Below are 22,260 nucleotides of genomic sequence, written 5' to 3'. Positions count from 1 at the left end.
TATATAGATATATATATATTCTATTTTTAGATACGTTTTCTCTGATAAATCTTTCCAGCCATTCGAGATCTATTTGGTCAGGGAAGTAAAGTTAAAATCCACTGCAAAGTCCTGAGTGAAAAATGAAGCGTCCTGGTCTAATATCCCTGTGTGGGATATTGCTTCCCATCTAGTAAAAACACTTATTCACAACACAATACTGACAAAAACTGGGATCAAAAGTCCACCATGAGCAACGTTTTCATTTTGTTTAAAGTGAACAACAAGGCAAATGTGATAAAGGGGGATTAAGGGTGATAAGCATCAGCCCATAGGGTTGTGTATCTCTGGCTGATAACTGATTTTTGATTGTCTCAATATGACCAATCAAATATTAGCTCATTTCTGTGGGTAAAAAAAGGAATTTCACGTTAAATTTGATTATGTGAACTGTTTTGGGTGACCTCCGTCTCTCAGCCAATGTTTGCTGGATACAGGCACCAGGCCTCCTTCACTATTGAGCCGCTCATGCTAAAACATATAGAAGCCAACAAATGTATCAATAACAAAGGAGTGGGTCAAATTTATCAATATCTGACTCAAAAGTTGATACCGGATTACAGAAGCTGAATACAACAAGGCCAAGTGTAAATATTACTGAGAGGACCGTCTTAAGGCTTTAGACGACAAAAAGACAAAGTTCAATTAGAATTTACCACAGAAGACCAATGAAATAGGAAACAATGTAAACTGTTGCTGCAACTTTGATATTCAATTGCTTTTCTTGCCTTTGCCAGGACTGAGTCTGGTGGAGAGCTACCCCTATGAGCCAGAGGAGAGGGGCTCCGACTACGTTCGTCTGGCTTCCATCGCTGCAGGTAACCAGCAAGCAGAGTTTCCTTGAAACACCTTACAAAAACACTAGAAGAACACAAACATGCATGTCACTAAAGAGATAATAGCCAACATCCTTTACAAAAATATTACCATCCCGTATAATGTTACAACCACAAACCTAATTGCTTTTCTTTGAGGTGTGATGTTCCAAACCAATACAAAGTTGTGACGCAACATCAAACTGATGAATGGGTTTCTTTTCAAATAGTTTGCAGTAATCAAACTGGTTCTGGTCCATTCTGCATCCTCAGAACCAGAACCAAACATGGAGAAGCAGCACTCAGCGTCTATGCGCCACAAATCTGGAACAAACTTCCAGGGAACTGGACGAACCACTGAGTCCCTTTAAATCCAGTCTAAAATTCTGTCTGTTTGGAGCTGGATATTTGAATTTGACCTTTATTGCTTGTCGGTGACTGTGTCATGTTTTTATGGTGTGAAGTGTGCTTTACAAATCAACTTGACTTAATAGTCCACCAACAGTTCAAAACTAGGATGAGCAAAATTAGCATCCCCTCAACATGACGCAGCTACCAGTGTGTTTTAGGGTTTGGACTAATGTGTGACCAGGCTACCGAACATTCACTCAAAATTTGCCACATTCTGGTAGATCTCCAGACAGTTTAAAAAAAGAAGAAGAAGAAGAAAATCTAATAAATTATTATGCATTTTTGAAATACATTAAAACTTGTGGCTGTAATGTGAGAAAATGTGGAACAATACAAGGGAAAGGAAGAGTCTGTAGAAGCAGTTGTTATCCTCCATCATTTTGACAGAGCACAGCAGTGGATACACAGGTGGCTTTGTGAAGTGTTTGATGAGTTACAGGCCTCAGTCTCCTTTTGTCTCGCCTCGGAGCCTGTGGGCTAGCCGTGGGGTTGGTGTGCGCGGCTGTTTGCCCCCGAGGCACAGTTTAATTACCTATTTACTTTAATGCAGCGGGAAGCACAGACACTGGGTAGCAGACAGACAGAAAGACGAAGGAGAAATAAATATCAGATTGACAAAAGGAAGAAAAAAAAACCCAGAAGTAATAAGACAGCTGTTTTCTTTTCATTTCTTTGAATACTTGGAAAGGAGCAAGTCTGCCGCACAAGTAAGAAGCTTCATTCACTTCTTGCCGTCAGAGGAGACACAAAAGTCATCTGCTTTTGTTTGCCCGACATCAGCTGCGCTTTGAAATAGTGAAGCAGAGACAGAAGGGCTGTGAAGTGTGTTTTAAATAAACAGATTACGAGAGAAAACGCTTCTTTTGTTGAAGATTTCACATAAAAAAGTTTTCAATAAATGATGCCAGAACAATGGAGTGAAAGGAGCCTGAATCTCGAAATAGTGGTTTTGTCAGGATGTGGATGAAGTGAGCAATAATGACTTGCATCTGTATCACCACATATGATTATTTTTCATTCCCAATTTGAATCCCTAGCTTAGGTTAGGTTGGTAGATTTAGGTCAATGATCACATCTAACACTCTGATCTAACTGGAGTGGCCTAGTCAAAGAATGGACTTAATTTAAATGGTAAATGGACTGCACTTATATAACACTTTATCAAGTCGAGATGACTTTGAAACCCTTTACAGTGCATTCAGTTATTCAGCCATTCATTCACATGTTGATGGTGGTGAGCTATATTGTAGCTCAGCTAGCACTTGACTGGCTTGACCTCCGTCAGCAGGAAAGGCAGGTGAACTGTCCATCCCATGAACCCGACCAGCTCTGAGCTGGGGCGATGTAACGTACAGCGATACGTTTGAATTAAGGAGCTTCTACAAAGTGGAGTCAGCCAAAGCCATGCAAGGCTTGCCAATTGTCTCCAACACTTAATGCCGCTTGTTGATGCCGCGGGTGGCAGAAAAACAGAGGAATTCTCTCATGGGGCAAATTCTTCTCAGCATTGTGCCTTGCACAGCAGTTCTGCTTGAAAAGCTTTGTGAGCGCAAAAAAGAATGAATCAGAGGAAAGTAGACCACAGCATAAAAGTGCTGGGTGTTTTGCTCTAAACAGCAGGCTGAATGTGGCTGAATGTGGCTGAATGTGGCTGAATGTGTTCAGAGTCTTGGTTCTCCCCAACACACAGACACCATTTAGCTCTGTAGCCACAGCACAAACTACCAGGAAGAAGAGATTTACCTTCCACAACTTAGGCCTGGATCCCCTGTAAAGCTTCGGTGATAGTCTTCTGCCACTTTTGCTGACGTGTTATGCGACTCATTTGAAGGAAATAAGGGAGGTTTGTAAAACGACAAACCCTTTCAGAGTGCGTTTGAACTCTGTGTGATGTTTTTCATGAGCCCGTCCCTTTTCTGATGGAGAGCGTACTCTGGAAACAAGGACAGGACATGGTGCATAACTTTAGCTGTTGATTTCGCTCTGCTTTTCCTTTTTCTATAGAAGAATCTCTGCCTTGAAAGACTTTTTTATTGTCTTATTTCCAAAATTAATAGTCATTCTTGTCAGTCTTTATTTCAGTTTTAAGTGTCTTGGCTTGCTGATTTCAGTGAAGCATCTGAATTTAGCTCATCGTGCCATTGGAACGTCATGTTATTTAGCCCAGTCATGTTTTATGTAAGTTGTATTTGTGTCAGTTCTGTTGCAGTGCTGTATAGTTTTTTTTTCTTAATCAAGGAAGGAGTCGGTGCTCCTTACCATGATGCTGCCTTGGCAAAGCAGAGTTTGTCATGAGGTAGATGTGAGATGAGAACATGAGTAAACAGAAAAACGAAGCTGTGAAGAAATCAGAATCAATTGGCAGGTTAAAGTTTTCCAAAAGGTTGGAATACTTCAGAAGTATTAGCGTTTCATTTAAGTCAGTATTGATAACTGTTCATTAATTTTTTGGTTTAAATACCTGAATTACTGCCAAACTGCTGGTATTATTTCATTTTGAAGAAGTCATGAGGAAAAGCAGCAAAACTTGAAACCGCTGCGCAAGTTACTCAAGTTGTTGCTAGGTAACCACAAGTAACTGAACAGGTTGTTACTTGGTAACCAAAGACTGACTAGTTGATGTCACCAACCTTGTGTGAGGCGTCTCCATGAGACGCTGAGCAGCTAAAGCCTTTCATTAGCCTACATCTCCCAGAATGCTGTGCGATTCTGGATTGGAGTTCAGTGACTACTCCAAATGTTAAATATTCCATCACATCTACTATCTACTAATATTGATCACGTGTTAATTGCGACATATATGGTTATTGATTTATTGTCCAGTCCTACTCAGAAGTAATCTTTCCTTAGACTGACACTGACTGGTTTGGGTTGATTGGTTCATTTTGCCTGAATTAATGAAAACATAATAGCTAACTCATTATCTGATATTTAATGAAAATAGCTAAAGAGTTTCCTGAAGGTCTCGCAAATTTCTCATTACCACAGCCATCGTCATGTTTTGTCACCTCATCCGTATACTGCTCACTGGAATGACACCCGTTGTTCCTCCGCTGCTCTGAGTTACAGCCGGGCTGGACGGGCCCTGTACCGCTTCCTCATAAATTTTATTCCTGTAACTACACAGGAGGTCAAAGTTGACATCCACGTCGTGCATCTCGACAAGTCGGCTGCCAAAACAACGGAGGTGTGATTAATGGATGTTTTTCCACCCTTACAGCACGTCTCCCTCAAACAGAGTAATGACCCGATTCAAAGATGCAAGCCCGAGCTGCAGCTCGTCATATTTGGAAGAGTATTCAAATAGCACAGTGCTTCACCCTGCACCAATTAATCAGCTAACTGCAGTACAGTCTGTAGCATTGAGAGACTGCGTCTATTGAAACACATTACATGTCCTGCACCCAGAGAGGAGCTCTTTAATGCATCGTTGCCCCGTAGGAGGGCTACAAATTGTGCCTCCTCTTGCAAGAATTTTACACTTCATGCTCCCTGGCTGGAGAGAAAATACGGCATTTGTTGGGTTTGTGTTGGGTGTCTGATGCAACAAGTCGCTTGTTAAAGCAATAAGGAAATCAGCTGTTTGGATCCAGCATCACTAAGGAAGTTCACTAAGCACTAAGGAAGTGCATGTTGCCATGGAGTCCTGTAGAACAACCCAAAGGAAAGTGTACAGTTTTTGTTTTATCTCTCTGTGACTGCAGTAAAACTGAAGAATTATCTTTCAAGTCAAATAGCGATTAAGTCCCCAAGTTGGGATTAAAATGAGCTGCAATGCGCTGTAAGGAAGCATCACATGGGAAAAGAAAAGATAAATTAGAGCTGGACAACCTGAAGCATTTATGTCATATTTTTCAGACATATAAGTTGATAGATAATTGCCAATATTGAAACTTGTTGATTAGTTGACAGATTTAAATATCTAAAATAGTGTCAAACTGACGTTTTCTGCTTTGTCAACAGTTTCTGTTAAAGTGTGCTTTGTTTTTAATCATTGTTTTAGCCCTTATGAGTAATGGTGACAAAACTTGTGCAAGTTACTCAACGGGATGTTGTTAGGTAACCAACAAGTGAGTAAGTTGGCTGATGCCACTAATCTTGCTAAGCTAGCCATGAGAGGTAGAGCAGCTAATGTCTTTTCTCTGCCTGCATCTCCCAGAATGCTGTATGGTTCTGGATTGGGAGTTCAGTGAATATTCTATCAGATGTATTAAATATTGATACAATAACCAAGTGTCTATCACAATATGTATATTACTGTTGGAGAACAGACACTGGATAAGAATGTATGTAAAAGATACAGCAAAAGACCATCACATAGCAAGTAAAAGAAAATATAACCAAGAATGTTATTTTACTTGAAAATTTTGAATTTTGCTGTAATTAAAAAAAGAAAACAGTGATTTACAGTGAAAACAAAACTGATCAGAAGAGAAAAAAACCTGACGCACCAGCCAGTTTCACTTGACAGGCAGCTGAACTACTGAGCATTGTAAATGTCTCGGGGCTCTTCCTGACTGCCAGCTGAACTTTTCAGAAAACAGAGCGTCTTTATAAGCGGGTTTGGTTACCTGAGCTGTGTCTTCAAACCTAGATTAAACAGGATTGGGTCTAGGGAATCGTAATATGTGGGAACATCTCAAATTTGCATCGACATGACAAGAAAAAAAGCCAGGAAGGAAAAACATAAATAAACAGGCTGCTCACACCTGTCTTTTCCTCACTTTAAGATGAAGTTCAGAAGGAGTTACTGTGCTACAGGTGTCTTTAACAAAGTTATTTGTCCCAAAAGTCAACAAGCAGTCTTTGCTCAGCAGAGTAAGCAGCCCTCACACACTCACCTGAACTGCTCTGTTCTTGCTGTGATGATAGGTGTTGTTTTTTGTGGTGAGGTTCAGTTTTGTACCCGTCTATTATTTGTAAGTTAAAACGTTTTCTACTTCTTTTCACTTTGGTGGAAAATAAACATGCATTCTGTTCTATTATTTTGTCTTGTACATATTTTATAAATTCTGTTATCCATCTAAATCGTTTTCTTGTACCTCTTTCTGGATCTAAGTTGTCTCGCTGAAAAGTGAACATCCACCCCTGTATCAAGCCTCTTCAGCCTCTTTTTGGTGGGTGAATTAGAGATGAAAACAATTAAGCAACTTACAATTAATTGTCCATTAATGGTTTATTAGAGTTTTTTGGGGGGTTTTCCCCATTTGATTAACTGACGGCCTGTCAGGGTTGCAGTGCGGTCTCCATCCAGCAGTAGGCAATGCTGGTCATCCCTAAGCAGAACCAGTGAATACATAAATAAGGATGACAGGGGCATCCCAGAACAGGAAAGAGAAACGGTCCAAATAAAGTCCGGTGTGGGACGTAAAATGCACTTTACGAAGCTCTTTTTTGAAATATAAACACTCAACAAGTTCCTTCAGTTTAATCTTAAATAAAGCTTATTCAGTCGAGCTGCGTGGCGAAGCGGCATCAACTTCTCAGCCAAAAATGACTAATGTGCTGCATAGGTGAGGATGTCATGGTAACATAGAAGCAGAAAAATTTTAACATGATGAAATAAAAGTTTGTTAAGGTGAGAAAACCACAACTTGCTGATTATTCAGTCAGCATTTGACACAGATCACACACACAAAAAAAAATCAGATATAAGGATGAGCTTCTTTTTTCAAATTCAGCATATGAAAAATTTAGCCCAGGATATGAAGAGACAGTCGTCCTCTCGAGAAGAGAAAACCGGGGTTTTTAAGAAAATGGCTGCTTATCAACCTTAACTAATAACTGGCATTGCTATGGTTAAGATTTGTGAGACCACCTATTTTATGTTAAAGTGAAACTAATACTGATGTAAAACCATTGCAGTTTTGTTAAATCAACACATTTTGTTACACCTGTAAAACCGCCTAATCCCAGCGCAGAAACTTTTTTTTCACTCGAGTATTTTTTTTGGAGATAATAAATGTTCTTCTTGTTTCCAGGAAGAATATTTATTTTTGAAATTCAAATTCATGCAGTTTTACATGATGATGGCAACACAGCGACTGATCCGGCATGTTCGGGGGAATAAACAGTCATAATAGCTGGAAGAAAGTTGCCAAAGAACCTAAGAAGCACAAAACCATAATGACCAAAAAATTACATTCACAATGCAACCTTGCCATTAACGCCCCTTTAGGAAACAATTTGTCAAAGTCCAACCAGTGGGCTTCCGAGCATTTAAGTCAGGAACACAGTAACCCGTGCTCTGCGACGGGCTGTTGGCTCGCTCTTCAAGGTCACTCCTTTTTTCATATATGACAGCTCAGTCAGAGTAAAATCCACCTGGAGACACAAACGCGGTCACTTAACAAACTAATGAGCGCCTCTATCTGCCAGAGGAGCTGAGTGTCATCATGGCAGTATTGACTGTAGGGTCCGGGGGGGGCGGGGGGGGGCGGGGGGAATCTCTTGGGAGGAAAAATAAAAAAAAGAGAGAGAGAAAGAGAGAGAAAACATGAACACATGATGATGGATTGGGAAATAATGCGGCCGAAACAGCAGCGGTTGTGAAGGGAGCTTTTCACTGCCTCCACAGAGGAGGCTCATTAACAGGGAAGGCAGTGAGGGAGGAAGGGATGGAGCAGGCTGTGGAAGAATAGATGAGCACACAGAGAGGGAACTGAGCAAAAGAAGAAAGAAAGAAGGAAAGAAAGACGGATGACAACGGAAGGAAAATGGGTAGGGAAGGAGAGAATCAGGGGTTTGAGGGATAGCGCCAGATGTAAAGGGGGAAGTGCTTGATAGATGAATAGATTGATGAAGGGGAAGGAACAGTAATTACAGACCTTGTTGTGTGGTTGGAGAGATGGAAGAGACCCCTTCTTCTCCACTGCCACTCTGCATTAACCTCGCAGAATGAAATATTCAGCTATTAGGCCTTGGCTGAAACACATCCAGCACCCGAGCTCATGCAGCATTTAAACACCACTCATGTTATATTCATCGCAAAGAGGTTTATTACAAATAATCAGCAGTTTTGGACTTTAACTCCAGATGCAGTTGTATGGGTTTATCCGCCGCGTCCGATTCCGGAGGTGTGAGAGTGGCGAGTCGGGATCGGCCCCAATCAAGTCTGGGAATCATCTGTAAACATTGCCTGGGATTTGAACTTCTCACGCATCACGCAGAGGGATAAAAAGCTTTGTTTTTAACCTCTCGTTTGTGTGTGTTATTTTTGTTTCATTCCCACAGAGTCTGAGGTAACGACTGTGAACCGCTGCCTGGATGCCGCCAAAGCGTGCAACATAGATGAGACGTGTCAAAAGCTGCGCACGGAGTACGTCTCAGCCTGCATCCAGCCATCGGCCCGCTCGGGGCCATGTAACCGACCAAAGTGCAACAAGGCGCTCAGGAAGTTCTTTGACCGCGTTCCCCCTGACTACACCCATGAGTTGCTGTTCTGTCCCTGCACCGACACAGCCTGCGCCGAGCGCCGCAGGCAAACCATTGTGCCGTCCTGCTCGTACGAAGAAAAGGAAAAGCCCAACTGCCTGGCTCAGCTGCGAGACTGCAAACAAGACTACGTGTGCAGGTAGTCGTTGGGCCCGTTTATGGAAGTGTTTGTGTTTAGACTGCCTGAACGTGGCATCACGGCTGGAACTCAGTTAAGAGTTGCCGATTGCCTGTTCACATGTTAGAACTTATGTTCCTGCTGTCACCTGAACAAACACGCTGCTCTGTCATAAACACAGTAACAATGAAGACTGAGATGAATGCTCAGGCTAGTTAGCATGTCGACCGATCATGGCGGATAAATAGTTTTTCTTTAACAGTAAGTTGCTTATCTGCCACTGTAACATTTAGCAGCGCATACACAGGCATGATTTAAAAAGCTAACACACTCCTCCGGGCTCTGATTGGTTGGTTTTGATTGGTGCGTTTCTTCTAAAATAGTAGCACCAGGAAGAAGAGGATGAGATGAATGTTTGTCATAGATTATCTGTCTCATGCTGTCATGACATCATGATAATTTCAACAAACATGCACAAAACTTGTATAAAGATGGCATACTCCACTTTAAAACAGCAGTATGTAGTCTTATGAAATAAGTTTTTTTACATATTTCTTAATATGTAAAAATTATATGGATTGGAAAATAATCCATAGGTCCCAATCCATATAATTGGGAAATATATGGATTTTTTTTACAGGGTGAAAAGTACAAACACTGAGCTCCTTGGCCTTCACCCTGTGGTTCTAGCAATCTATAGATAAATACTGCTCTGTCAGGGAAAAAATAAATAATGAGACAAGAGGAGGGTCTTAGCAATGTCAATCAGGCTCATATACACGCAACTCAATGTTCTAATAGCAAAGAAACAACTTACAGTCACAGAAAAACTGCTTATCCAATGTCATTGGTGGCCCTGCTAACTAGACTGAATATTTCCAGCAGGCCAGCTGTAGCCTAGGCTAGCAGACAGCAAGGGGAAGGGTGTGAGTAGCACGTACATGAGGATGACTGATAGTGGGGAAGCCAGCATTCTTCACAGAGGAGGAAGTGGGATGCATGGATTCTCCACATTGACACAGTTTCAATGGGTCTCACCTGATAATTTTAGCTGGAAAACTAAAATTATCAGACTGGCGTGACCTAAACCGGATTTGTTCTGTACTGGGTCAGAAATTCTTTAAAGCAAAATAAGACCACAGGGAAGTCATGAGAGGCTCAGGACTCTATTGAAGGACAATTTACTGCTAGAGAATAAATTGTATTCAAACCTAAAAGATTGGTTTGCCAAGTGTGATGTGTTCATTTAGATGCAAGCTGTCAGTTGTGGTTAATTATTCTCAGTTGTGATATTTGTTAACTTCATTTAATTAGCTCAATTAAAGTCCGCATTCATTCTCTGAAGGACACAGCTAGCAACAAGCGGCCGTGTCTTTATCACTTGAGATTCATTTTGTTTTTCTCGACGCTCGCAAAATATTAAACACCGAGGCATCCTCTGGACATGAGAGCAAACGGCAGAAAATGGATGCAAAAAAAATATGTTATGGTTGCACAGCCTTACGTGATGTACTAATGAAAACTAGATGCCATGAAAATTTTAATGAATCACAATTTGTTGAATCCGAAATCCAAACAACATTATGAAGTCATTAGGATGCATACGGGATGTCTCTCTAGAGCAAGGACTTCTCACACGCGTCCTGTCTGTTTTCTCTGTCAGCAAACCGTCGCCAACATTTAATCTGGCTCCTTTCAAATGTCAAAAAGACAAAGGACTTCATCTGTCATGGCTATCGATCAGGTGTCGTCCGACCGCGAACGGACCATCTCAAGGCCTCGTCTTGGCCCCCCTCATAATCCCATTCCAGTCAGCCGGCATCAAGTGCCCGCCTGTGGAGGCTGCCTTCACTCACTGCACAGCCCTTTGAGTTTTATGCACATCATTACATTGACATGACAAATGAGGGCAGGATGCAGAGCTGCGGTTCCCTGAGGGAATCCTGCTGCAAGTGCTAGTGGATGGGGTGGCCAGTGATGCGATGTAATGGTCACGATAGCCTTGTATGATGATGACAGTTATGTGGATAGTGGTGTGGGTCGCTGGCTGAAAAAGTAAGGAAGGGAAGGGCAAAGTGACCGTGGGAGGAAGTGTTCATATGCAGCATCCAGATCCGTCTGATATTCCAACAATGGCTGGCAGGGAGGCGTGTCTTCTACACCAACGGTATTTAGAGAGCGGAGCCAAGGCCTGTCTGTGTCCCTCATTGACTCTTTACAGTCTGGCAGCCTTCCAGAAGACAACAGGCCAGGGAAAAAGAGTGTCCAGAACGGAAACGGAGGAATGAATGTCACCAGAGGTGACTGGATTATGGGTTGGAAGTGCTGTGGAGTGGGAACTCTTGCGGAGCGGAGGGAGTTGATGTAGGAGTACAAGTATTTAGATGAGCATTGTGGGTTTTAGATCTACATCCCGTTGTTAGGAGAAAGCGGCGGAGCTCGAGACCACTGAGCGACACAATGAGTGCAGCGGCCAAGCAGCCGGCAAGTGATGGATGGCGTGTTATTGCTCCCGCAGGTCCCGCTGGGCACAGTTCCAGTATGACTGCGAAGCGTCCGAGCACAGCGCCAGTGGCTGCAAGAGGGAGAATCATGGATCATGTCTACTCGCATACACTGGCTTGATAGGTAAGAACCGAGCCTTTCGGTTTCACTTCTTGCTCACTCGCACCAGCCTCCGTGATAGATCTGGATCAAACAAGGGGCCTTTTTATGCCAAGAAAGGCTCAGAATTGTCAAGCTCACTGAACACGACTCAAAAGAATGAATCAAGGATTGTGATGCCTCAGTGATCGATGGTGGTCTGATTAATGTGCACAGCCACCGGCATTATAAAGTAGTGCAATTACAACTATTGACTGCTGTTTTAAGAGAATTATCCCCAACATGATGATGAGGTGAAATGCACAGAAGCTTAAAACGGGGCTATTGTACCTTGGATTAAAGTTAACAAGTGATCACACAATGCACAGAAGATTGTTAGAAACCACTCAGTTTAAAGAAGTTATCATAAGGCAATACCAGGCCTAACTATAATAGGTATTGGCAACATGACACAGTGCTTCATAACTTCTTTTTAGAATAAACACAGCAGCATGGAGTGAAGTCTGGATAAAACAAGAAAGGTCACGTCACTAGTTTGGCAGTATTTCAGGTACTTTAAACAAAATAACTAATCAATTATCAATATTGACCTTTTAATATTAAACTTTTAAATCATGACACGTTTTTCAGCCATTTTGTCCAGCCCTAATTCCAGACGACACAGGTAAACAGAAAGTTTAGTTTGTAAAATAAGATACTTATTGTTGAGAGAGAAAAAATACCCAAACCCACATGGCCCGGTGTGAAAAAGTGATTGCCCCCCTTGTTAAAACATAACTGCTATTTATCACACTCGAGTTCACTGTCTCTAGCCACACTCAGACGCCGAAGATGTCCAGAACAAATTGCCAGAACGTTTTCTTCACTACTTCTTGATCTCAGACATTCGTGCAAATGTCTTTATCTTTTCCCAAGTTTTAAATTCCTCTCACTGTCCGTCCGAATGACCACATTTACATGCAAATGAACATCTCCATCTAAACCTGATTAGGCCAGTGTTGTGTGATGATAGAAATTGCTTTATTTGATTATTACAATCAAAGTGAAGTCTTAATCGGCCTATGTAGAACAAGATTGACGTTCGACTCCTCTGTTATTTTTATGTGTTGTGTCAGAAGCTGCACATCCTGTTTCATTTTCACACATACAGTAGTCGACCAATCTGTAGGAACCAAACCAATGACTGGGAAAGCCTACATAGCAAGAAACAGCTAAGAATGTTAAATACTCATTGTGCTGAGACTTGCATCCTATTGGCTCAATTCTGACCTGGTGATGTAAGAATCTGTCTTTGCTCAAGTGTACCCATAGAAATCCAGATCCACCTCATCTTCTCTTCCCTCCGTTGCAGGAAGCACAATAACTCCCAACTACCTTGACAACTCCACTTCCAACGTGGGACCGTGGTGCTCCTGTGCAGCAAGTGGCAACCAGAGGGAACAATGCAATGACTTCTTGGCCTTTTTCCATGACAACATTTGTCTGAGTAAGTAAAAGGAAGAAGCTGTGGGAAGAGCCAAAACATAACCAACTCATAAAGGGACCAGAACAACTATGAAGAGACCATGTAGCTCTAGAAAGACAAGTTTTTGAGAGGGATCTAGTCTTTTTTGTTTTGTTTTAATTGGCTCTAGTGGCCTTTATTGATAGTTAGTTGACAGGAAAGTGGGTAGTGAGAGAAGGAGAAGACATGTGGCAAATGTCGCAAGCCCGGGAATCGAACCTTCAACAGCTGCGTCGAGGACTAAGGCCTCGATATGTGGGTTGTGGTTAACCCCTGCACCGTCACAGCACATCCAGAAGGGTCTAGTCTGGTTTAAAAAAGACCCTTGTCCTAAGCTTATTTGCTAAATCAAGAAGGTCTACACTCTCAAGTATTGAGAAATGATTGCTTGATAGAGGTGTAAACCCTGTTGAAGTTTTAAACTTTACCCAACTGTAGTCCCCAGAATTGGACTCTAGAGGTCCAAGAATTCTGCCTCAAAACGCAATTTGATTGGACATTAGAAAATAGTGTCATGCGTAAGTTGTGTTTAAAGGAGTTAGCCTATCACCAAAGCCTAAAAAGCATCTCAATGCTAAACATGGTGTTAATATCAACATCCACAGTCCATATTTCTAATGAAGGTCCATGAATGATCAGGAGTTCCCAAAACACTGGAAAACTACATAGGAATAATAGGACTTTGCACCAATCTGATTGTTAAATAGCCTAAATAACAGATTAAAAACAATCCATTTCTTTACTATTGAACTCAAATGTCTATTGACTACCAGCAAAAAGGTTTCTGAATCGAAAATGTTGCTTATTTTGTCGATATCTGGTTTTCGATTAAAAAGCGACAGATTACAGACCCTGCATTGAACTCAATGAAAATCTTTTTAATCGAGTTCCACCACAACTTTAAATTGATTTAAGAACGACAGCATGTGGATGTGAAGGAGCTTTTCTTCTGCGGGGACAGGAAATCAAAAAAGTAACAGGAATACGGATGGAGCTCAAAATTGGTCAATACTGGAAGAAAACCTATTAAAGCCTGCAACAGCCAGCCGTACAATGGAACAATTTAGATCAAAACATATAAGTGCGAATGACCCAGTCAAAGTCTAAACCTAATTTTAGTCGAGAATTGGTGGCAAGAATTGAAAATCATTGGAAGAATGACGACGGTCTGCAGCATCAAGTGCTAATAAAATCCAGTTTGTTGTGACAAAATGTGCAAAAATTAATTGGGAATGACTTCCTCTGGTTTTAAAAGGTGTTACAGTCGCCAGCTAAAACGGTCACGCTGATTCTACTCATTGAGCTATGAAGACATTTCTTGGAAAGATGAATATACAGCCAGATAACCATGCAAGGAAAATTGTAACTCATCAAATCAGACGGGATTTGTTTTCCCTGTTCTTAGTGCAGCTCTAACACTGAGTGAGCTTTCTGCCTGCTGTGGAATTAGCATGGAAGATCTAATCAGTCTTTCCATTAACTCAAGGTACTGCATGTTCCGAAACCTTCCCAGGTACCTCCTCTGTGATGTCTAGCTGCAATTCAGATCAGCTTCATTTTAATCTGCTTACTTTTATTGCACTGAATCAAAGCTGAAGTCATCACAGACAAAGAAAATTCATAAGTTCAGCCCAATTATACCAGATTTATTCAAATATACAGCGGAAACCAGATATTTACATACACTGAATAAAAATACTAAAATGTTTTTTCCTCACTGCCTGAAGTTAAATTAGACACAACTTCTGTTTTGGCTTAGATAAAATAACCAAAAATCACATTTTGTAAGTGCCAGAAAACCTGAGTGGAAGGCAATGATCATCCTAGTATAGAAGACAGAAAATGCATCTACTACTGCCTTTGTTTAAAGAAGCAATGTTAAAAACAACTCAAGTTCACCTATGTCTGCTTTTGTAGCTAATTTTAGAGCTGCAGTAAGTTGAGGAACGAATCTGAACTTTTTGGCAACCCAGTGAACAGCAGCATGACAAGAACACAGACAACCGGTGGCGAAATGGAAAATAAAACCCTGAGATAATGTGCCGCAGAAGGTGATTATAAGATGAAGTCAAGTGAGTTAATGAGGAAAGGAGTGGAGACTTGAAACGACGATGCAGCTGCGAAGTAGCTGAAGCCACCAGAAAAGCATCACAGAACACCAAATATAAGAAAATAACGGACTAAAACAAAAACCAATGACGTTCTAACCTTGCCTCTCATACAGACACTGATCTCCTCGAGGACAATCTCTAACTCCCAACCTGATGTGGGTAGTTCATCATATTTCAGGCTCTTATTGGGACATATTAGTCATCCAACATCAAACAGAGCAGAGCAGATCCGAAAGCTGTACCAGGCTGTAGTTGTCATCTTTTACAGATCTTAATTTGCTAAGAATTTTGATCTACATGCAGGGTTTCCTCCAGTGGATTATAAGCATGATGGGCCACCAGGCTAAGCGTTGTTTATTTTAAATAGTTTTTTTTATACACCAGTAACAGTGACAGTAAAGATGAATTAAGCTAGGCTTGTAGTTGATGCACTGAACTGAGGTGCAAACCAATTCCGTATGGCCTCGCACACTATTACTTTCAAATGGCATTTGTCTGAGTTTTAACACAAAAACCACCAAGCATCCTGACATGGAGGATTGTGAGATGATGGGCAACAATATCTTAAGACTTTTCTTCTAAACTTTCAAGTCTGCTCCGGTGAAAGGGGACACCATGTTTTTGATGTAGTGGTACAAATCATGAGCAGTGACCACCGGCAAAGTCGGCAATTTGATCAAATCAATGAACACATCAGGAGGAAGAAGGTAAGAGTCGGTTTTTAAGCTAGCCGTTTTAACTTTTGGAAATACCGCAGTCTATGAACACCAACTCAGTGTTCTACTTCCACAGACGAATTAACTCGACTTAAACAAGCAGAAGCCACTGATTTATTAGTAAAAAAAAAACATGGGAAAACAAATCCAGTGTCTCTGTTCAAAACTCCTGACTCACTTCAGGTGCCTCAATGGGAGTAGGGGAGGTAGTTGCAAAGGTTCGATTAAAAAAGAAAATTAGACAAGAAGTGGATTCAAACTTGTGTTCAACCAAAATCTGATGAAGATAATTGGCAACAGGCAGAATTACTAGAATATTAAGAAAGTAAAAGTTACGTCATCTTTCAAAGGAAGGATGACGCAACACATATTACTTATCTGATTCGGAAAACCACAAAGATGCCCACTTGTGTTTTTAAAGACTAAAAACTGCACATAGGGTTGTATTATCAAAAATGTGTGTTTTTATATATAACAGTGGGTGATAATCCTGCTAATGGAGGCATTTTCAGTATAACACTGTTATAGCAGATAAACTACAGCTTACATCCAGCATTATCCACCAATTCTCTACAGTCTTAGACTCTGTGTTGTAGCTTTTATTCATCAGCCAGAGGCAACCAGGCTGCTTTGATGTTGAGAGATCATCCCTCCGTATGAATGATGCACTAGTGACAGAAAGAATGACACTGGTGACTAAGTAGTACAAATTGTCGCTGCTGGTTTTGTGGGCAGCAAAGTTTGTTTTGGGTTATTATTTTGTCTAACAATAGAAGTCAAGTTCTTATGAGGCTGTCGCTATGAGCAGCAGCATTAGTGATGAGCCAGTGACTCCAGAGACGGGACGAACTGTAACAGACATCATGTGGTGACAAAATGCAAGGTCACAGCTTGTTATGTCTGTATAAAGCTGACATTGTTTGGGCCCGGCGAGGGTAAAACTGCACTTTAGATGTATCGCAGCTACTCTGATTTCACCAGACACGGAAAATATAGCAACTATTTCAAAGACGGTTGCTCTTTTATTATTATTATCATTATTTTTGTGTCTCCAAAGATAAACATTTCTAACATACTCTAAAAAGATGTCTAAATGGCTTTGAGATGGTGCTGAAGTCAAACCTAATTTAAGCATTGAGTTAAGCTAAAGAACAAATATACTGCCCCCATGAGGCTAAGCATTTTGCTTATTTATTTTTTTTACATTTTTTTTCAATACACCTGCTGGACAATATGTCGCATGTAGGATCACGTGCTTTGTGTTGTGTTGTTCAACAACACAACACAGCTCTAGGCTCTAGTTTCAGGTAACACTCAGGTAACACCAGGTAACACTCAGGTAACACCAGGTAACACTCAGGTAACACTCAGGTAACACTCAGGTAACACCAGGTAACACCAGGTAACACTCAGGTAACACCAGGTAACACTCAGGTAACACTCAGGTAACACCAGGTAACACCAGGTAACACTCAGGTAACACTCAGGTAACACCAGGTAACACCAGGTAACACTCAGGTAACACTCAGGTAACACCAGGTAACACCAGGTAACACTCAGGTAACACCAGGTAACACTCAGGTAACACTCAGGTAACACCAGGTAACACTCAGGTAACACCAGGTAACACCAGGTAACACTCAGGTAACACTCAGGTAACACCAGGTAACACTCAGGTAACACTCAGGTAACACCAGGTAACACTCAGGTAACACTCAGGTAACACTCAGGTAACACTCAGGTAACACCAGGTAACACTCAGGTAACACCAGGTAACACTCAGGTAACACTCAGGTAACACCAGGTAACACTCAGGTAACACCAGGTAACACCAGGTAACACTCAGGTAACACTCAGGTAACACCAGGTAACACTCAGGTAACACTCAGGTAACACCAGGTAACACTCAGGTAACACTCAGGTAACACTCAGGTAACACCAGGTAACACTCAGGTAACACCAGGTAACACTCAGGTAACACTCAGGTAACACCAGGTAACACTCAGGTAACACCAGGTAACACCAGGTAACACTCAGGTAACACTCAGGTAACACCAGGTAACACTCAGGTAACACTCAGGTAACACCAGGTAACACTCAGGTAACACTCAGGTAACACTCAGGTAACACTCAGGTAACACCAGGTAACACTCAGGTAACACCAGGTAACACTCAGGTAACACTCAGGTAACACCAGGTAACACTCAGGTAACACCAGGTAACACCAGGTAACACTCAGGTAACACTCAGGTAACACCAGGTAACACTCAGGTAACACTCAGGTAACACCAGGTAACACCAGGTAACACTCAGGTAACACTCAGGTAACACCAGGTAACACCAGGTAACACTCAGGTAACACTCAGGTAACACCAGGTAACACTCAGGTAACACTCAGGTAACACCAGGTAACACTCAGGTAACACCAGGTAACACTCAGGTAACACCAGGTAACACTCAGGTAACACTCAGGTAACACCAGGTAACACTCAGGTAACACTCAGGTAACACTCAGGTAACACCAGGTAACACTCAGGTAACACTCAGGTAACACTCAGGTAACACCAGGTAACACTCAGGTAACACTCAGGTAACACCAGGTAACACTCAGGTAACACCAGGTAACACCAGGTAACACTCAGGTAACACTCAGGTAACACCAGGTAACATCAGGTAACACTCAGGTAACACCAGGTAACACTCAGGTAACACTCAGGTAACACTCAGGTAACACTCAGGTAACACCAGGTAACACCAGGTAACACTCAGGTAACACTCAGGTAACACTCAGGTAACACTCAGGTAACACTCAGGTAACACTCAGGTAACACCAGGTCCTGGTGATGTTCTGTTTCATTTGTCCTCTGGTTGACATGGCAACAGCATACATTTGACAATGGGCCCCAGAGCGAAGCTTTCTAGAAATGCAATGCGAATCATGTTTGTGTGAAACTGCAACAGTTAGAGACACTGACATCAGTCACATTGTCTTGCTTCAAGAAAAACAATGATATTTAAATTCTCCTTTGAAGCCCAGTTTTGGCTCCTATAAGAAAAGAAAAAAAACAACAAAAAAAACGTGAATTTATTTGTCCAAACATTATGCGACGCCCAGATGGTTTCTTACAAACCAAAATCCTGCAAAAACATTTCTCACCTCTGGTAAATTCATCTTTCACCTTCAAAGGAGGAAAATGAATGTCTTTTTACAGATTGTCCTTTTTGTGTTCTGTGAAGGAGGAACCTTGTTGCTTCTTGTTCTTGAACGGTTAACCTTTGGGTCCTCTGGTGGTTCTTTGTCTCCCAAGTCCACATGCACCTGGACGTTATCCGTCTGGTTTTCATTGTTGGTGAAAAGAAAAGAGAAATGGCTGCACATCTAGAGGCAGACGTGGGACTAATAGTTGAAGTGTCTTGGATTGTAGCAGTTGCCCATGAAGGCAGCTGGAGCAAATCTTGCTCCAAGGAAAAACTGTACTCTCCATAACTTTATCTGAGCTGAATTTTAGAGTAAATATCCAAAAATCAGAAAGGATTTTGTTTACTTAATTAAATTTTTTTTAGTCTGAGTGCACAACAGCACAGACCCAAATAGAACTGCAGAATATCAAACAACATAATTGATAATTAATTTTTCTTGCTCTTTTCCTTTTCCATCATTGAAAAAAAAAAACCTCCATTACTTTCGCCTCTCAATAATCAATGTAACATTTCCTGTTGGCATCGCTGCGGTTAAACCCTTCTTGAAATTGCAGGCATTTCTGCCAATCCGTCTTTTGCGATAAGCGGCAAGCCATTGAGACTGGGAGTCCTCCTTACCATCACCCTCATTTTCAGCTCCCTCAAAAGATTCTCTGTCAGACGTACCGATCGGTAATATGAACTCCAAAAACCGTTCATATCATTTCCAGTCAGCAGGAATAAGTTGAACCATTGATCCTCCGTCATCGCATGATTGCCAGAAGTTAAACTCTGAGTTGCCCCTTCAGCGTTCTCTGTGGTGAATAAAACTTTCAAGATTAGTCAGACATGTTTCACTAACTTGATGAAACTCTTGCTTTTCAATTGAACTGCTTGTGTGCACCAGGATTCAGACTCTCCCTGCCTGCTCTTGTGTGCTATTTACTCTAAGCTCCTTAGGTCCATAGAGACTCAAAGAAAAAAAAAAAGAAAAAAAAGACTGACTGGCCTCATTTTCCTGTGTTATAGGAAAATAAAATAAAAAAAATGTCCTTCCCGTCTGAGTAAATGGTGGAAGTGAAGCGGTATATATGAGATAATAAGGATGAACAAGTTTCTAATGGGAATGGCGATTTATGAATCGGTGATGCATGTCGAGCTCTCATCATGTAGCTAAGCCGCAGACAGAGCGCTCTGCTCTTTGGGGAAGAAAAATTATGATTTGGCAAAAAAATGAATTTTGGGCAATTACAGAGAGCATGCAGTTAGGCTCATAAGTTTACACATGCCACTAAAATTTCTGCTTTTTTTGCTGAAAGTATGAATAATGCATCATGCTTGTTTGTTGTGTGAATTCATGTTTTATTATACTCATCGTTACACATAAGCCAAATGTTTTGAGGTTTCTCTGTGTTGCTAGACATAATAGACATTGGGTTCTTTTGGTGTCACCATCACACTCCCAATTTTTTGATTAACAACCTGCTTGCAGAGCGTCTTGAAACGTCCCCACATCATATTTTCCAAAGAGTTTTGTATGTCAGCTAGAGTTGTCTGAGGATCTTTGTATTTTTAAGTTTCTTTTTGGCACCAGTGGGCGTTATTGAACAGTAAGACGACAGGAATCAGCGAGCAGAGAGAACACATGTAGCAAATGGTTAAAAGTGGAAATCGAACCCAGGACGACCATCCAGAACCATTTCCCCGGGAGCTCCGACTGAATTTGTGTTCAACAAGACCTGGGCAGCGACTAGAAGAACGAGGCTGCTGATGCTTCCTGGACGCCTGCTGAGTGATGTCACACCCGGACGGGTGTGACATCCAAACAGGCACACCCCTCCGGATGGAGACTCTGGACAGGATTGTGTTTTACGATTGGTCTGAAAACGCCCCCGGACAGTGGAGGGAGAAGTCTGGGTCCAACCCGACCCGGGATAAGCAAGATGGAAGGTTCTTCCTAATCACTTGACATCAGTGACAGTTTTTGGTTGACATTTTTCCAGAAGAATGTCTCCAATCTCTGAAATTCTTGCTGGGTATGTAAACATATGAGCTCTAATTTGCCTGGTGAGAGTCTGGAGACAATCCATATATGTAGCAGGTAAAAGTCTCTGGCTCCCTTATCACTTGACATCAGTTCTTTCTCTTTTTTTCTTACTGAGCCATTACTGATGCGATACCTCCTTTTAGTTTCTTTTACGACTAAATCTTGACTAAATTCAGCTTTGTTTTTCAAGCACCTTCCCCGGTGAACGGTCCAGCTTGCTGAGACAGGACTTCAGATGGCCTTTGATGACTTTGTAATTGAGCGTAATTTGGTTTCCTGCCTCCGAACTAATGAGGCGAGAAGAAAGAACAGCGGCAGGGCTGAATACAGTTGTTTGCAGACAGAGGGGAGGAAAACTGCTGAGGGGAAAAAAAAAAAAAATGTCGCGCTCCCTGAGTGAGCGCACTCAGGTCCTAAAAAACATCTGTCACCCTGCTTTACCTCCTCATCATAGCAATAACAGCCAAATCACCATGCAGAATGACGAGTCTGGACTTCTTTATTTTCTGAGAGCTGAGAGTGTCGAAGACCAAAAAAAAAAAAGAAAAAGAAGAAGAGGAGGACAGATGGAGGTGAAGCTAATTTATTCCTGCAATTATTTGAAATTTTCTCTGCAAGACAAATTGCGGCGCGTAATAGGAAAGAGTGAGTGCACACAGGGATTCATCAGCCAGGTTAGGGACAGGACGGTATGCACGGGGTGTGCTCTGGCGCCGCTGGCTAAGCTGTGAAGTCAGGGTATGAGAAAAAAAAACCCTTGGGGAAAAACTTTAAAGTCAAAGAGATATGAGTGGTGGTGCTTAACAGCAGTGTCCATTGATTTACAAAGGAGCTGTCACAACAGCTTACCACTGAAGATATCAATTGGCACTTCGTCTCAGCATGCTAGCGGGTGGTGAGCAGCTGGAGTTGTACCTCTCATCCTTGTGCCTGCCAGGAGATTGCTGCGTGCTACTGAAGGGTAACTGCACACTTATAGCGCTCCTGCGTACTTCCCCACCTGTGCCATCGACACCGTTGACCCATGGTGTCATTAGTATGCCAATCCACAGGCTTTTCTGCAAGCTACATACACCTTCACATGGATTCTGCCTTCCTCAGTGGTATAGCTAAGTATTTCTATGCCTTGAACCCTTTCACCTTTTTGTCACAGTACAACCACACACCTTCACGCACTTTGTTAAAATATACCATAATAAAGTGGTATGATTTATGATACACCATCATAAATCATAGAGGTAGCACAATCATTTGAGACCATTCGTTGCATTAGGCCTTTAG

General features: G+C 41.7%; 1 protein-coding gene and 1 long non-coding RNA gene across 2 annotated transcripts in view; one reads left to right on the top strand and one right to left on the bottom strand.

Moving 5' to 3' along the window:
• Window positions 1-22,260, top strand: part of gfra4a (GDNF family receptor alpha 4a) — a 148,186-nt gene that overhangs the window by 114,094 nt on the left and 11,832 nt on the right. Inside the window, 4 exon segments of the mRNA XM_055057284.1 lie at window positions 777-857; window positions 8,499-8,838; window positions 11,336-11,445; window positions 12,773-12,907. Coding sequence (XP_054913259.1) covers window positions 777-857; window positions 8,499-8,838; window positions 11,336-11,445; window positions 12,773-12,907 — 666 coding nt within the window.
• LOC129377396 (uncharacterized) lies at window positions 746-3,818 on the bottom strand. Its single transcript, XR_008607907.1, has 4 exons — window positions 3,727-3,818; window positions 3,525-3,602; window positions 3,009-3,198; window positions 746-900 (listed from the first exon to the last, which is right to left on the bottom strand). It is a non-coding gene; the product is annotated as an uncharacterized LOC129377396 (long non-coding RNA).

The sequence above is a fragment of the Poeciliopsis prolifica genome, unplaced genomic scaffold (assembly GCF_027474105.1).
Source record: "Poeciliopsis prolifica strain line A6 unplaced genomic scaffold, Auburn_PproV2 SCAFFOLD047, whole genome shotgun sequence".
NCBI classification, from domain to species: domain Eukaryota; kingdom Metazoa; phylum Chordata; class Actinopteri; order Cyprinodontiformes; family Poeciliidae; genus Poeciliopsis; species Poeciliopsis prolifica.
This window is presented reverse-complemented; position numbering and strand designations above follow the sequence as displayed.